Raw genomic sequence first — 18610 nt, forward strand, 5'->3', positions numbered from 1 at the left:
TATAATGAAGCACACATTATAAACTAATGACATGACATGTTGAAGTTAATGAAAATCTTACTTAAGTTAAACCTCATCACACTGACAAATACTAAAAGAAATTATATTTTCATCAAAAGCTCTTGTTAAGTCAGTGTATAGATTCGATACTCTTAAGAATTCATCTCTCCACAGATTGATCTTTATATTCAATGAAATCCCAGTCAAAATATCAGCCAGTTTCCTTGATAAGCTAATTCTAAATTGACAAGCTAGTTCTAACATTTATGTAAAAATACAAAGAATGCAGAAAGGCAAAATAATCTTGAAAAACAATAGCAAAACTAGATAACCTTTGCTACCCGATTTCAAACTTCAGTAGTCAAGACAATGTGTTGTTAACCTAAGTACAGAAAAATACTCTAACAGAATGGAGAGTCCTATACCCCCAAATACAACAAAGACACTATTAGTCTGATCTCACATTTCTATGAAGAACTACCTGAGAGACTGGGTAATTTATAAAGAAAAGAGGTTTAGGGCAGAGGTTCCAAGATGGCCAAACAGGAACAGCTCCAGTCTACAGCTCCCAGCGTGAGTGATGCAGAAGACGGGGGATTTCTGCATTTCCAACTGAGGTACCGGGTTCATCTCACTGGGGCTTGTTGGACAGTGGGTGCAGGACAGTGGGTGCAGCCCACGGACTGGGAGACAAAGCAGGGCCAGGCATCACCTCACCTGGGAAGCGCAAGGGGTCAGGGAATTCCCTTTCCTAGCCAAGGGAAGCTGTGACAGACAGCACCTGGAAAATAGGGTCACTCCTACCCTAATACTACACTTTTCCAATGGTCTTAGCAAACAGCACACCAGGAGATTATATCCCGCACCTGGCTGGGAGGGTCCCATGCCCATGGAGCCTTGCTCACTGCTAGCACAGCAGTCTGAGATCGAGCTGCAAGGCGGCAGCGAGGCTGGGGGAGGGGTGCCCACCATTGCTGAGGCTTGTGTAGGTAAACAAAGCAGTTGGTAAGCTTGAACTAGGTGGAGTCCACCGGAGCTCAAGGAGGCCTGCCTGCCTCTGTAGACTCTACCTCTGGGGCCAGGGCATAGCTGAACAAAAGGCAGTAGAAACTTCTGCACACTTAAATATCCCTGTCTGACAGCTTTGAAGAGAGTAGTGGTTCTCTCAGCATGGAATTTTGAGATCTGAGAACGGACAGACTGCCTCCTCAAGTGGGTCCCTGACCCGCGAGTAGCCTAACTGGGAGGCATCTCCCAGTAGGGGCTGACTGAGACCTCATACAGCCGGCTGCCCCTCTGAAATGAAGCTTCTAGAGGAACCGTCAGGCAGCAACATTTGCCATTCTGCAATATCTGTGGTTCTACAGCCTCTGCTGGTGATACCCAGGCAAACAGGGTCTGGAGTGGACCTCCAGCAAACTCCAAGAGACCTTCAGCAGAGGGTCCTGACTGTTAGAAGGAAAACTAACAAACAGAAAAGACATCCACACCAAAACCTTATCTGTACATCACCATCATCAAAGACCAAAGGTAGATAAAACCACAAAGACGGGGAGAAACCAGAGAAGAAAAGCTGAAAATTCTAAAAATCAGAGCACCTCTTCTCCTCCAAAGGAATGCAGCTCCTTGCCAGCAACAGAACAAAGCTGGAAGGAGAATGACTTTGACGAGTTGAGAGAAGAAGGCTTCAGATGATCAGTAATAACAAACTTCTATGAGCTAAAGGAGGATGTTCAAACCCATCGCAAACAAGCTAAAAACCTTGAAAAAAGATTGAAAGAATAGCGAACTAGTATAAACAGCGGAGAGAAGACCTTAAATGACCTGATGGAGATGAAAACCATGGCATGAGAACTACATGATGCATGCACAAGCTTCAGTAGCTGATTTGATCAACTGGAAGAAAGGGTATCAGTGATTGAAGATCAAATGAATGAAAGGAAGTGAGAAGAGAAGTTTAGAGAGAAAAGAGTAAAAAGAAATGAACAAAGCCTCCAAGAAATATGGGACTAGGTGAAAAGACCAAATCTGCGTCTGATTGGTGTATCTGAAAGTGATGGGGAGAATGGAACCAAGATGGAAAACACTCTTCAGGATATTATCCAGGAGAACTTTCCCAACCTAGCAAGGCAGGCCAACATTCAAATTCAGAAAATACAGAGTACACCACAAAGATACTCCTCAAGAAGAGCAGCTCTAAGACACAAAATTGTCAGATTCACCAAAGTTGAAATGAAGGAAAAAATGTTAAGGGCAGCCAGAGAGAAAGGTCAGGTTACCCACAAAGGGAAGCCCATCAGACTAATGGTGGATCTCTCAGCAGAAACCCTGCAAGCCAGAAGAGAGTGGGTGCCAATATTCAACATTCTTAAAGAAAAGAATTTTCAACCCAGAATTTCATATCCAGCCAAACTAAGCTTTATAAGTAAAGGAGAAATAAAATCCTTTATAGACAAGCAAATGCTGAGAGATTTTGTCACCACCAAGCCTGCCTTACAAGAGCTCCTGAAGGAATCACTAAACATGGAAAGGAACAACTGGTACCAGCCACTGCAAAAACATGCCAAATTGTAAAGACCATTGATGCTAGGAGGAAACTGCATCAACTAATGAGCAAAATAAGCAGCTAACATCATAACGACAGGATCAAATTCATACATAACAATATTAACCTTAAATGTAAATGGGCTAAATGCTCCAATTAAAAGACACAGACTGGCAAATTGGATAAAGAGTCAAGACCCCTCAGTGTGCTGCCTTCAAGAGACCCATCTCACATGCAGAGACACACATAGGCTCAAAATAAAGGGATGGAGGAAGATCTACCAAGCAAATGGAAAACAAAAAAAGGCAAGGGTTGCAATCCTAGTCTCTGATAAAACAGACTTTAAACCAACAAAGATCAAAAGAGACAAAGAAGGCCATTACTTAATGGTAAAGGGATCAATTCAACAAGAAGAGCTAACTATCCTAAATATATATACACCCAATACAGGAGCACCCAGATTCATAAAGCAAGTCCTTAGAGACCTACAAAGAGACTTAGACTCCCACACAATAATAATGGGAGACTTTAACACCCCACTGTCAACATTAGACAGATCAATGAGACAGAAAGTTAACAGGATATCCAGGAATTGAACTCAGCTCTGCACCAAGCACACCTAATAGACATCTACAGAACTCTCCACCCCAAATCAACAGAATATTTATTCTTCTCAGAACCACATTCCACTTATTCCAAAATTGACCACATAGTTGGAAGTAAAGCACTCTTCAGCAAATGTAAAATAACACAAATTATAACAAACTGTCTCTCAGACCACAGTGCAATCAAATTAGAACTCAGGATTAAGAAACTCACTCAAAACCGCTCAACTACATGGAAACTGAATAACCTGCTCCTGAGTGACTACTGGGTTCATAACGAAATGAAGGCAGAAATAAAGATGTTCTTTGAAACCAATGAGAACAAAGACACAACATATCAGAATCTCTGGGACACATTTAAAGCAGTGTGTAGAGGGAAATTTACAGCACTAAATGCCCACAAGAGAAAGCAGGAAAGATCTAAAATTGACACCCTAACATCACAATGAAAAGATCTAGAGAAGCAAGAGCAAACACATTCAAAAGCTAGCAGAAGGCAAGAAATAACTAAGATCAGAGCAGAATGGAAGGAGAGAGAGACACACACACACACACAAAAAATTCAAAAAATCAATGAATCCAGGAGCTGGTTTTTTGAAAAGATCAACAAAATTGATAGACTACTAGCAAGACTACTAGCAAGAGAAGAGAGAAGAATCAAATAGAGGCAATTAAAAATGATAAAGGGGATATCATCACCAATCCAACAGAGATACAAACTACCATCAGAGAATACTATAAACACCTCTATGCAAATAAACTAGAAAATCTAGAAGAAATGGATAAATTCCTGGACACATACACCCTTCCAAGACTAAACAAGGAAGAAGTTGAATCCCTGAATAGACCAATAACAGGCCCTGAAATTGAGGAAATAATTAAGAGCCTGCCACCCAAAAAAAGTCCAGGACCAGACAGATTCACAGCCGAATTCTACCAGAGGTACAAAGAGGAACTGGTACCATTCCTTTTAAAACTATTCCAATCAATAGAAAAAGAGGGAATCCTCCCTAACTCATTTTATGGGGCCAATACATTCCTGATACCAAACCCTGGCAGAGACACAAGAAAAAAAAGAGGATTTTAGACCAATATCCCTGATTAACATCGATGCAAAAATCCTCAACAAAATACTGGCAAACTGAATCCAGCAGCACATCAAAAAGCTTATCCACCATGATCAAGTGGGCTTCATCTCTGGGATGCAAGGCTGGTTCAACATACACAAATCAATAAATGTAATCCATCATATAAACAGAATCAAAGACAAAAACCACATGATTATCTCAATAGATGCAGAAAAGGTCTTTGACAAAATTCAACAGCACTTCATGCTAAAAACTCTCAATAAATTAGGTATTGATGGGATGTATCTCAAAATAATGGGGGCTATTTATGACAAACCCACAGCCAATATCATACTGAATGGGCAAAAACTGGAAGCATTCCCTTTGAAAACTGGCACAAGACAGGGATGCCCTCTCTCACCACTCCTATTCAACACAGTGTTGGAAGTTCTGGCCAGGGCAATCAGGCAGGAGAAAGAAATAAAGGGTATTCAATTAGGAGAAGATGAAGTCAAACTGTCCCTGTTTGCAGATGACATGATTGTATATTTAGACAGCCCCAAATCTCCTTAAGCTGATAAGCAACTTCAGCCCCAAATCTCCTTAAGCTGATAAGCAACTTCAGCAAAGTCTCAGCATACAAAATCAATGTGCAAAAATCATAAGCATTCCTATACACCAATAACAGACAAACAGAGAGCCAAATCATGAGTGAACTCCCATTCACAACTGCTTCAAAGAAAGTAAAATACCTAGGAATCCAACTTACAAGGGATGTGAAGGACCTCTTCAAGGAGAACTACAAACCACTGCTCAACGAAATAAGAGGGCACAAGCAAATGGAAGAATATTCCATGCTCATGGATAGGAAGAATCAATATTGTGAAAATGGCCATACTGCCCAAGGTAATTTATGGATTCAATGTCATCCCCATCAAGCTACCAATGACTTTCTTCACAGAATGGCAAAAAACTACTGTAAAGTTCATATGGAATCAAAAAAGAGCCCACATTGCCAAGACAATCTTAAGCCAAAAGAACAAAGCTGGAGGCATCACGCTACCTGACATCAAACTATACTACAAGGTACAGTAACCAAAACAGCATGGTACTGATACCAAAACAGAGATATAGACCAATGGAACAGAATAGAGCCCTCAGAAATAATACCACACATCTACAACCATCTGATCTTTGACAAACCTGACAAAAACAAGAAATGGGGAAAGGATTCCCTATTTAATAAATGGTGCTGGGAAAAGTGGCTAGTCATATGTAGAAAACTGAAACTGGATCCCTTCTTCATACCTTATACAAAAATTAATTCAAGATGGATTAAAGACTTAAATGTCAGACCTAAAACCATAAAAACCCTAGAAGAAAACCTAGGCAATACCGTTCAGGCCACAGGCATGGGCAAGGACTTCATGTCTAAAACACCAAAAGCAATGGCAACAAAAGCCAAAATTGAAAAATGGGATCTAATTAAACTAAAGACCTTCTGCAAAGCACAAGAAACTACCATCAGAATGAACAGGCAACCTACAGAATGGGAGAAAATTTTTGCAATCTACCCATCTGACAAAGGGCTAATATCCAGAATCTATAAAGAACTTAAATTTACAAGAAAAAAATTAAACAACCCCATCAAAAAGTGGGCAAAGGATATGAACAGACACTTCTCAAAAGAAGACATTTATGCAGCCCACAGGCACATGGCACATGAAAAAATGCTCATCAACACTGGCCATCAGAGAAATGCAAACCAAAACCACAATGAGAGACTGTCTCATACTAGTTAGAATGGTGATCATTAAAAAGTCAGGAAACAACAGGTGCTGGAGAGGATGTGGAGAAATATGAACACTTTTATACTGTTGGTGGGACTGTAAACTAGTTCAACCATTGTGGAAGACAGTGTGGCCATTCCTCAAGAATCTAGAACTAGAAATACCATTTGACTCAGCCATCCCATTACTGGGTATATACCCAAAGGATCATAAATCATGCTGCTATAAAGACACATGCACAGGTATGTTTATTGTGACACTATTCACAATAGCAAAACTTGGAACCAACCCAAATGTCCATCAATGATAGACTGGATTAAGAAAATGTGGCACATATACACCATGGAATACTATGCAGCCGTAAGAAAGGATGAGTTTATGTCCTTTGTAGACACATGGATGAAGCTGGAAACCATCATTCTGAGCAAACTATCGCAAGGACAGAAAACCAAACACCACATGTTCTCACTCATAGGTGGGAACTGAACAATGAGAACACTTGAATACAGGGTGGGGAACACCACACACCAGGGCCAGTCGTGCGGTGGGGGTAGGGGGAAGGATAGCATTAGGAGATATACCTAATGTAAATGAGGAGTTAATGGGTGCAGCACACCAACATGGCAGATGTATACATATGTAACAAACCTGCACGTTGTGCACATGTACCCTAGAACTTAAAGTATAATAAATAAAAAAAGTTAATAAAAAGAAGAAAGAAAAGAAGTTTAATTGGCTCATATTTCTGTAAGCATGGCTGGGGAGGCCTCAGGGATATTACAATCATGGCAGAAGGTAAAGAGGAAGGAGGCCTGTCTTGCATAGCTGGAGCAAAATAAAGAGAGAGAAGGGGGAGGTGCTACAATCTGATCTTTTGAGAACTCACTCACTATCATGAAAACAGAAAGGGGGAGAATCTGCCCCCATCATTCCATCACTTCCCACCAGGCCCCTTCTCCAACAATGGAGATTACAATTTGACACGAATTTGGGCAGGGACACAAATCCAAACTGTATCAGACACTAAGGCAACTCAATGGGGAAAGGAAAGTATTTTTAAAGAATGATGCCGGGTCAACTGAATATCCATAAGACAAAAATGACCCATGACTCTTACACTTCACTTCCTACACAAAAATTATTCAAAATGGATCATAGAATCATAAAAGCTAAAATTTTAAGGCTTCTAAAAAAATAGAATATCTTCATGACGTTGGAATAGGCAACAATTTTATAGACAGGACACAAAAATCTGTAACCATAAAAGTAAAAAAAAGATCATTGCCTTTCATCAAAATTTAAAGCTTCTCTATATCAAAATATATCATTAACAAAATGAAGAGGCAAACCATAGGCTGAGAGACAATATTTACAAAATGTATATCTGACAAAAAAAGTTGTATCCACAATATAAAAAGTACTCCTACATATCAAAAATAAAAATATAAGCACCTCCTACTTTTTCAAATGGGAAAAGACTTGAGCAGGCACTTTATGGAAGAAGATATTTGAATGGACCAATAAGCATATGAAAAATGCCCAACATAGTCATCAGGGAAACGAAAACCATAATGAAGTACCACTTCATGCCCACTGGAATGGCCAAAATTAAAAGATTGGCAAAACTAATTGTTGTGAAGGATGTAGAGCAACTAGAATTCCAATTTATTTAAGATGCTAGAATAAAATGGTACAACTACTTTGGAAAATAGTTTTGGCATGTTCCTATAAAGTTAAACTTGTACCTGTCCTAGAGCCCAGTAATAGCACTAGAGCTATAATAGCTACAGTGAAGAATGAAAAGGATATTCAGAGATGGGATTTTGGCAAAATAAGGATTTTCAGTTTCTGCATGTTTAGCATTCTGTTATTTCCAGTTAATTATAATTTTTGTTCTAAGAACCCTTTGATAAGACTGTCTAGCCTGTGGGAAGATTGTCTAGCTAAAGGACAGCAAGACTGTCAGTCTGTTTGCATACATTTCCAGAAAGCTGGGAGAGGAGGATTATGCCCAGAAAGACAAAAAGATCACCTAATTATGGAGGCACACCTGGGGATTTGGATGTATCACCTGGACTACACATTCAGTCACCAAGGTGGTTTGGGCTGAGTTACCTCCTTCTCTTGAATGAAGTTCTCAAAGACAGTGCCGCAGGATTCATTTATTTTCTTCTCTTCTTCTTCTGACTCCAATTCGAATTTTTTGGTCATCTTTTTTTCTGTGGAAGTGACAGGAAAGCACATATATGTATAAAGATGGGAAAAGCAGGTGCAATGAGAAACCCAGAATATCTAAAGAGAAAAGCAATTCCAGACTCAAGGTCATTGCAGCCTGTTGTTCAGCCTCTGACACTCACCTGGAGGTGCTTGAGGGTGAGGTGAGCATGGTGGTTGTCCTCAATCACATTAGTCATATGGGATTTACCACCAACATCTCTGGTTCTTTTGTGTGTAGTTTATTTTGAATCTGTTGCTTTTTATTTTGTCCATTCCCTCTGCTGACGTAACCACTATGCTATCATGGATATCCTTATCTTAAAGTAAAGTTCTTGGCTAACATTACTTTGCCAGCAATAAAATTCATCCTGTACTTAGTGCTGGGGTAGAGGTAGGCTTCAACTTAGTGTTCAGACACTAAGGCAACTCAATGGCGAAAGGAAAGTATTTTTAAAGAATGATGCCGGGACAACTGCAAGGAAACCTGCCAGTAGAGCCCCAGTATCAAACAGGAGGAAGGAGGGGCGAAGGGAAACAGATTTCTTCAGTGTTGCAATTCTGGGGAAGGACAGGGAGTGTCTGGTCTGACAGGGTAAGCCTCTGAATGAGCTGGATGGTGAGCAGCTAAATTCTGGTCTTCCAAAACTGGTGGTTACATCTTTACTTAGACTTTGGCAACATGGGAAGAGAGTCGTTATGAGTAGCTAGAATCTGGGATATGACTTGGGTTCTATTGCACTAAAATTCTAGGTAAAGCCCCAAACAGAAGCAGCTCCCCATCCCGTTCCCCAGCCTTACTCCAGGGTCTTCACATTACTTTCTGGCAGTCCAGAGTGCCTACCAGAATGTGAATTAATTTTCCCATGTAGTATCTGCATTTAAATGAGTAATTTGTTAAAATCAACTAAATCTGAAATGAATGTGGTTGGCGTGGAATGCAGAATAGGTCTGTAGAGGTCCCACTCCTACCTCGACTAGTCTTCTAGGCCTGGAGTAGTCTCCACAAATTCTCTTCTTTTTTCCTTTTATGAACAAGTTCAATGGAGATCGGGGGTACACCTATAGAGTACTTTGTATGATGCAAGCTCTGTGTTGTTGGAAATATTAAAAATATTTACCAAGTGTGAATTCCTTCTGGAAGATGTGGGAATATAGAAGCTCTTAGTATAATGGATTGTGTTGTTCCTATCTGCCCCCCCACCCACATGCGAGTGAACATTTCACATTCTAATTAAAGAACTCTTGGAACTTTGAGTTCATCTGTTTCTAGATAATAAGTCTGCACTCCCTACAGGGATTCTAGCATTTGTTCCAGCCATCATGGGCAAACTTGGACCTAATGAGTTTCAGAAGGTATAGGCTTAGACTCTCTTAGATCAGATGCCTGAACTTCAAAAAAGACCCTACCCTTGTTGTCATTTTGCTTTCATGAAAACTCTGGGCACCTTCCATTCAGGTATCTAGCATGTGGCCCATCATCCTTGGTAAGCCCAAGGCCACCTTCCTCAAGTCAAGACCAGACTTCATGGCAGTTTTTTAACGCATTTGTCATTAAAAAAAAAAAAAAAAAAAAAAAAAGCTAGAGTTTCTGTACTCACTTTGCTGTAGCAGGATATTTTCTCGCTCCAACTTCTCATCCTTCTTCCATTTTGCCTTCTGTTTTGACCACTTCTCTTCCATTTCATCATAAATACTGTCCTGGGGAGGTACAAAGGCATCATGAAGAAAAGAGTCCTAAAATGAAGGTGATCTGGAGAGGCTGTAAAACTCAACTCAGGGAGGACTTCTCTTGGCACTGCACAGTGGCCAGGGCCCAGCACCATGTTCTGTGTATCTTCCCTTACCTGGGGCCCTCACTGAGTGAGTCCTCCATGGGTGACTAGTGGGAAGTAAATTCCAGCCCAGCCCAACAGAGAGCTTGTGGAACCCAAAGGTCAAGGGCAAACTATGCACAGTGTTTTCCCCACTAGAACTGAGCTTCCTTTGAAGACAGGTAGAGTTCTCCATGTTGAAGAATCATATGTCAGTTCCCCCTGAATCACAAATCCCTCTTCAATAGCACAAGAAGAAAGGAGGCTGGGCGCAGTGGCTCACACCTGTAATCCTAGCACTTTGGAGGGCAGAGGCATGCAGATCACGAGGTCAAGAGGTCGAGACCATCCTGGCCAACATGGTGAAATCCCATCTCTACTAAAAATACAAAAATTAGCTGGACGTGGTGCACGCACCTGTAGTCCCAACTACTTGGGAGGCTGAGGCAGAAGAATCGCTTGAACCTAGAAGGCAGAGGTTGCAGTGAGCCGAGATCATGCCACTGCACCAGCCTGTTGACAGAATGAGACTCTGTCTCAAAAAAAAAAAAAAAAAAAAAAAAAAAAAAAAAAAAAAAAGAAGAAGAAGAAGAAAGGAAATGCCTAGTTAATTTGAACACTTACAAAATAAGGGGATGTTTTTCAGAGAATGTCTGCTTTTTTTTCAGCAAATCTAACTTTCTTTTGTGGTTGAGGTTAAATAAGCCTAATCCAATACCAATACTGTTGCTTGGCTCAGACTTCATGAACATGGAACCCTAGAAGGGGGAAGACCCTGGACCTGGATGCTGCTCGCAGGGTCCAAGGATGCTGACTGCCTTCTTTTTCAGGTTAGCAGAAGGATTCACACCTGATCTATTCTATTTACCACTCACACATGTTAGGCTGTTCTCTATGATGTTTTCCCTGAATATACCAAGGAGTATCTTAAAAAATGAGTTTTAGACACAGGCTCAAAACTGAAACTGTAAGTGTTAAATAGAACTCCAGGTACTGGTGTTTAACTTTTGATAGAGTGACCAAGTGTCCTTGTCTGTCTGACACTTAGGGGTTTCCTGGGACTCTGGACTCTCAGTGCTAAAACCTGGAAAGTCTCAGGCAAACTAGAACTAGTTGGTCACTATACTTCACAATTAAATAGGAAGAAGGTTTGAGGCTTCAGTCCTTTCCCACCCCGCTGGCCATCTCTTAACTCTCTTCATCTACCTAGTAAGAATCATGCCCTAACTTTATTTTCCTAGGCCTTCATCAAATGAGCTGATTAAATGGATGGGTTTTATTCTAAGATGATGTGAGCACTCCATGCTTTGCTTTTGGCAGTGCGGAGTGATACATTCTTTTTGGATGGCAATTTGGCCAAATATATTAAAGGGCTTAAAAATGTTCATTCCAAAACAAGAACAAACTAACCTCAAAGCTAGGAGAAGAAAAGAAATAACTAAGATCAGAACAGAACTGAATGGAATCAAGATTCAAAAATCCATACAAAGAACCAATGAAACAAAAAGTTGGATCTTTGAAAGGATGTGCAAGACCAATAGCGTGCTAGCTACATTAACAAAGAAAAAAAAAGGATGATCCAAATAAGCACATTCAGAAAGGACAAACGTGACATTAAAACCAATCCCACAGAAATACAAAAGTTCCTCAGAGACCACCATGAACATCTGTATGCATACAAACAAGAAAATCTACAGGAAATGGATAAATTTCTGGAAATACAACCTCCAAAGATTGAATCAAGAAGCAACTGAAACCCCAAATAGACAATATTGAGTTTTGAAATTGAATCAGTAATAAAAAAACCTAACACACACACACACAAAAACAAATTCTGGGACCAGAAAGATTCACAGCCAAAATCTACCAGAAGTACAAAGAAGAGCTGGTACCAATTCTACTGAAACTATTCCAAAAAAATGAGGAAGAGGGACTCCTCCCTAACTTATTCTATGAAGCCAGCATTATCCTGATACCAAAACCTGGCAAAGACAAAAAAAGAAACTACAGGCCTACAGGCCAACATCCTTATGAAGATAGACTGAAAAAATGCTCAACAAAATACTTGCAAACTGAATCCAGCTACACATGAAAAAGTTAATTCATGGTCAGGCATCGTGGCTCATACCTGTGATCCCAGCACTATGGGAGGTTGAATCAGGAGAATTGCTTGAGCCCAGGAGTTTGAGCAACATGATGAGACCCCATCTCTACAGAAAAAATAAAAAATAGCTCTATGTAGTAGTCCCAGCTCTTTAGGAGGCTGAGGTGTGAGGATCACTCCAGCCCAGGAGGTTGAGGCTTCAGTGAGCTGTGATTGTGCCACTGCCCTCCAACCCATGTGACAGAATAAGACACTGTCTCAAAAAAAAAAAAAAAAAAAAAAAAAAAAGTTAATTCACCATGATCAAGTAGGCTTCATTCTCACAATGCAAGGTTGGTTCAACATATGTGGATCCATAAATGTGATTCACCACATAAACAGAGTTAGAAAGAAAACCCATATGATCATCTCAATAGACATGGAAAAAACCTTTGATAAAATCCAACATCCCTTCATGATAAAAACTCTCAGCAAATTAGGTTATCAAAAAAACATACTTCAAAATAATAAGAACCATCTATGACAAACCCACAGCCAACATCCTACTGAATGGGTAAAAGCTGGAAGCATTCCCCTTGAGACAAGGATGCCCACTCTCACCACTCCTATTCAACATAGCACTGGAAGTACTAGCCAGAGCCATTAGTCAAGAGAAAGAAATAAAAGGCATTCAAATAGGAAAAGAAGAAGTCAAATTTTTTTTCTGTTCACTGATAATATAATTCCATACCTAGAAAACTCTAAAGAATCTGTCAAAATGCTCCTGGAACTGATAACAAGTTCAGTAAAGTTTCAGGATACAAAATCAATGAACAAAAAATCAATAGCATTTCTATACACCAATAATGTCCAAGCTGAGAGTCAAATCAAGAATGTAATCCCATTCAAAATAGACACAAAAAGAATAAAATACCTAAAAATACAGCTAACCAAGGAGGTAAAAGGAGAACTACAAAATGCTGCTGAAAGAAATCAGAGACAACACAAACAAATGGAAATCATTTCATTAAGATGGCCACACTGCTTAAAGCAATTAAGAGATTAAATGCTATTCCTGTCAAACTACCAGCATCATTTTTCACAAAATTAGAAAAAATTATTGTAAAATTCATATGGAACAAAAAAGAGCCTAAATAGCCAAAGCAATCCTCGGCAAAAAGAACAAAGCTGAAGGCATCTCATTACCTGACTTCAAACTATACTATTAATACAAGGCTACAGAGATGGTGGACGGGAGGCAGGACTAGATTGCAGCTCCCACTCGGATGGACAGAGCAGCATGTGGTCTTGCATCATGAACTTTTGCTCCAGAACTACTGCAGGAATAATTCAGGAAAGTCAAGAGAATCCACAGGCCCTCTGAAGGAAGTAGATTGCTCCTGCAGGACCCGGGAGATGCCCCAAATACTGTCAGTATCCAAACTGTGGAAGTAGGAAAGGGGGATTGTTCACCTCCAAACACACAACCTTACTGGGGAACCTGAAGGTCTAGATCATGAGAGAAGGTTCTGACCTTTTCTGGAGCTGAGTCAATTTAGAGAACCAAGTGAAATACAGGGTTAGAGGAAGTAGTGGGAAAAGCCCTGTGGGCTCTCTGGGTTCCCAGGGAAGCCATTTCTGACTTGTCTCACAGGGCTACCTGGGGAGGACTGCCAGAGGAACTCGGAAAAGATCACAGGTAGAAGGAAAACTCCAGCTGAACTTTGTAACAATTCCAACTGAATAGGAAATCTCCTGGCCAGAATTTGGGGGAAGGCATGAATCTGGTGTGCAGACCCCACAGGCAGGGAAACACAAAAGCACTAGTTGCTGGAGGCTGGTAGCCTGGGGCAAGTTCTCGGCCCTGTTTGCCCACTGCCTGGAGACAGACTTGGTGCTACTGGGTTGGGGGCATGGTGCAAGTAAGATCAATCTTCTGGGTTTCATGAAAGCTGGGTGAAGTCTGTGACTCCCAGTTTTCCCCCACTTCCCTGACAACCTGCATGACACAGCAGAGGTAGCCATAATCCTCCTGGGAACATAATTCCATTTACCTGGGAACCACACCTCCATCCCCCATAGCAGCTGCAGCAAGACCCGCTCAAGGAGAGTCTGAGCTCAGACATGCCTAGCCCTGTCCCGACCTGATGGTCCTTTCCTACCCACCCTGGTAGCTGAAGACAAAGGGCATATACTCTTGGGAGTTCTAGGGCCCCACCAACTACCTGATCCTCCCCATACTACTACAGCTGGTGCTCTCTTGAAAGTGCCACCTCCTGGCAGGAGGCCAACCAGCACAAAAGCAGTGCATTAAATGACCAAAACTAAGCAACCTCACAGAGTCCATCTCACTCCCCTGCTACCCCTACCAGAGCAGGTGCTGGTATCCACAGCTGAGAGACCCACAGATGGTTCACATCACAGGACTCTGTGCAGACAACCCCCAGTACCAGCCTGGAACCTAGTAGGCCTGCTGGGTGTCTAGATCCTAAAAAGAGATAACAATCACTACAGCTTGAGGTCTCAGGAAGCCACATCCCTAGGAAAAGGGGTAGAGTACTACATCAAGAGAACACCTCATAGGACAAAAGAATTTGAACAACAGCCTTGAGGCCTAGACCTTCCTTCTGACAGAACCTACCCAAATGAGAAGGAACCAGAAAACCAAAAAAACAAGGTTCTTTCACATCCCCCACAAAATCACATTAGCTCACCAGCAGTGGATCTAAACCAAGAAGAAACCCCTGATCTACCTGAAAAAGAATTCAGAAGGTCAGTTATTAAGCTCATCAAGGAGGCACCAGAGAAAGGCAAAGACCAATTTAAGGAAATCAAATAAATGATACGAGAAATGAGGGGATAAATCTTCAATGAAATAGCATAAATAAAAAACAATAAAAACTTTAGGAAACAATGGATGCACTTATAGAAATTCAAAATGCTCTGGAAAGTCTCAGCAATAGAATCGAACAAGCAGAAAAAAGAAATTCAGAGCCTGAAGACAAGGTTTTTGAATTAACCCCATCCAACAAAGGCAAAGAAAAAACAATACTAAAATATGAACAAAGCCTCCAAGAAGTCTAGGATTATGTTAAATGAGCAAACCTAAAAATAATTGGTGTTCCTGAGGAAGAAGAGAAATCTAAAAGTTTGGAAACATATTTGGGCAATAATTGAGGGAAACTACCCCACCCTTGTTAGAGAGCTAGATATCCAAATACAAGAAGCTCAAAGAACACCTGGGAAATTCATCACAAAAAGATCATAGCCTAGGCGCATTGTCATCAGATTATCTAAAGTTAAGACGAAGGAAAGAATCTTAAGAGCTGTGAGGCAAAAGCACCAGGTAACCTGTAAAGGAAAACCTATCAGACTAACAGCAGATTTCTCAGCAGAAACCTTATAAGCAAGAAAGGATTGGGGCCCTATCTTCAATCTCCTTAAACAAAACAATTACCAGCCAAGAATTTTGTATCCAGCAAAACTAAGCTTCATAAATGAAGGAAAGATACAGTCTTTTTCAGACAAGCAAATGCTAAAAGAATTTGCCACTACCAAAGCAACACTACAAAAGCTGCTAAAAGGAGCTCCAAATCTTGAAACAAATCCTGGAAACACACCAAAACAGAACCTCTTTAAAGCATAAATCTCACAGGACCTATAATATAAAAACAAACAAACAAACAAAACACACACACACACACACACACAAAAACACAAAAACAAAATTAAAAAAACCATACACACAGAAAACCAAGGTATACAGGCAACAAATATTACAATGAATGGAATGGTACCTCACGTCTCAATACTAACATTGAATATAAATGGCCTAAATGCTCTACTTCAAAGCTACAGAATTGCCGAATGGGTAAGAATTCACCAATCAACTATCTGCTGCCTTCAGGAGACTCACCTAACACATAAGAACTCACATAAACTTAAGGTAAAGGGGTGGAAAAAGACATTCCATGCAAATGGACACCAAAAGTGAGCAGGAGTAGCTATTCTTATGTCAGACAAAACAAACTTTAAAGCAACAGCAGTCAAAAAAGACAAAGAGGGACATTATATAATGGTAAAAGGCCTTGTCCAACAGGAAAATATCACAGTCCTAAATATATATGCACCTAACACTGGAGCTCCCAAATTTATAAAACAATTACTCCTAGACCTAAAAAATGAGATAGACAGCAACACAATAATAGTGGGGGACTTCATTACTCCACTGACAGCACTAGACAGATCAACAAGACAAAGTTAACAAATAAACAATGGATTTAAAATATACCCTGGAACAAATGGACTTAAGAGATATTTATAGAACATTCTATCCAACAACCACAGAATATACATTCTATTCAACAGCACATGCAACTTTCTCCAAGATAGACCATATGATAGGCCACAAAACAACCCTCAATAAATTTAAAATTGAAATTATTTCAAGCACTCTCTCAGACCACAGTGGAATAAAACTGGCAATCAACTTCAAAAGGAATGTTCAAAACCATGCAAATACATGGAAATTAAGTAACTTGCTCCTGAATGAGTATTGGGTCAACAATGAAACCAATAAGGAAATTAAAAAAAATTCTTCAAACTGAAAGACAACAGTGACATAAAACCTATCAAAACCTCTGGGATACAGCAAAGGCAGTGCAAAGAGGAAAGCTAATAGTCCTAAACACTTATATCAAAAAGTCTGAAAGAGCAAAAAGAGACAACCTAAAGTCACACCTCAAGGAACTAGAGAAGCAGGAACAAACCAAACACAAACCCAACAGAAGAAAGGAAATAACCAAGATCAGAGCAGAACTGAATGAAATCAAACAAACTAACAAACAAATAAAAAATACAAAAGATACATGAAACAAAAAGCTGGTTCTTTGAAAAGATAAATAAAATTGATAGATCATTAGCAAGATTAACCAAGAAGAGAAAACAATCCACATACGCTTAATTAGAAACGAAAAGGGAGATATTACAACTGACACCACAAAGTACAAGAGATCATTCAAGGATACTATGAACACCTTTATGCACATAAACTAGAAAACCTAGAGGAGATGGATAAATTCCTGGAAAGATACAACCCTCCTAGCTTAAATCAGGAAGAATTAGATACTCTGAACAGACCAATAACAAGCAGTGAGATTGGAATGATAATAAAAAAATTACCACCAAAAAAAAAGTACAGAACCAAATGGATTCAAGCAGAATTCCACCAGACATTCAAAGAAGGATGGGTACCAATCCCATTGACACTATTCCACAAAACAGAGAAAGAGGAAATCTTCCCTAAATCATTCTATGAAGCCAGTATCATACTAAAACCAGGAAAAGACATAACCAAAAAAGAAAACTACAGACCAATATCCTTGATGAACATAGATGCAAAAATCCTTAACAAAATACTGGCTAACTGAATCCAACAACCTATCAAAAAGACAATCCACCACAATCAAGTGGGTTTCATACCAGGGATTTAAGCTTAATATACTCAAGTCAATAAATGTGATACACAACATAAAAAGAATGAAAAATCACATGATCATTTCAATAGATGCAGAAAAAGCATTTGACAAAATTCAGCATTGCTTTATGATTAAAACTCTCAGCAAAATTGGCACATGAGGGCCATACCTTGTAATAAAAGCCATCTATGACAAACCCACAGCCAACACCATACTGAATGGGGAAAAGTTGGAAGCATTCCCACTGAGGACTGGAACAAGACAAGGATGCCCACTCTCACCACTCCTCTTCAACATAGTACTGGAAGTCCTAGCCAGAGCAATCAGACAAGAGAAATAAAGGGCACCCAAATCAGTAAAGAGGAAGTCAAACTGTTGCTGTTTGCTGATGATATAATTGTATACCTACAAAACCCTAAAGGTTCCTCCAAAAAGCTCCTAGAACTGATAAAAGAATTCAGTAAAGTTTCCAGATACAAAATTAATATGCACAAATCAGTAGCTCTGCTATACACTGACAGTGACTAAGTTGAAAATCAAATCAAGAACTCAACCCCTTTTACAATAGCTGCAACAGAAAAATAAAATTTTTAGGAATATACTAACCAAGGAGGTGCAAGACCTCTACAAGGAAAACTATAAAACACTGCTGAAAGAAATCATAGATGACACAAACAAATGGAAACACATCCCCTGCACATTGATGGGTAGAATCAATATTGTGAAAAAGATCATACTGCCAAAAGCAATCTACAAATTTAACGCAATTCCCATCAAAATACCACCATTGTTTTTCACAGAACTAGAAAAAAAAATCCTAAAATTCATATGGAACCAAAAAAGAGCCCACATAGCCAAAGCAAGATGAAGCAAAGCAAAACAAAACAAACAAACAAAAAATCAAAAAACAAAAAACCCAGCAAATCTGGAGACATCACATTACCTGATTTCAAACTATATTATATGGCCATAGTCACCAAAACAGCATGGTACTACTATAAATAAAAGCACATAG

General features: G+C 39.8%; 1 protein-coding gene across 2 annotated transcripts in view; it reads right to left on the reverse strand.

Annotated features, from left to right (window-relative positions):
• FLACC1 (flagellum associated containing coiled-coil domains 1) overlaps nt 1-18610 on the reverse strand; it is a 63388-nt gene that overhangs the window by 4935 nt on the left and 39843 nt on the right. For both annotated transcript variants that reach the window (XR_012421372.1, XM_045367453.3), the window contains 2 exons: nt 9823-9922; nt 8123-8226 (listed from right to left, as the gene is read on the reverse strand). Coding sequence is in view for 1 of the 2 variants with exons in the window: in XM_045367453.3 (XP_045223388.1) it covers nt 8123-8226; nt 9823-9922 (204 nt within the window). In the remaining variant the exon portion in view is untranslated. The remainder of the gene's footprint in view (nt 1-8122; nt 8227-9822; nt 9923-18610) is intronic.

Source organism: Macaca fascicularis, chromosome 12 (assembly GCF_037993035.2).
Source record: "Macaca fascicularis isolate 582-1 chromosome 12, T2T-MFA8v1.1".
In the NCBI taxonomy this organism is placed as follows: Eukaryota; Metazoa; Chordata; class Mammalia; order Primates; family Cercopithecidae; genus Macaca; species Macaca fascicularis.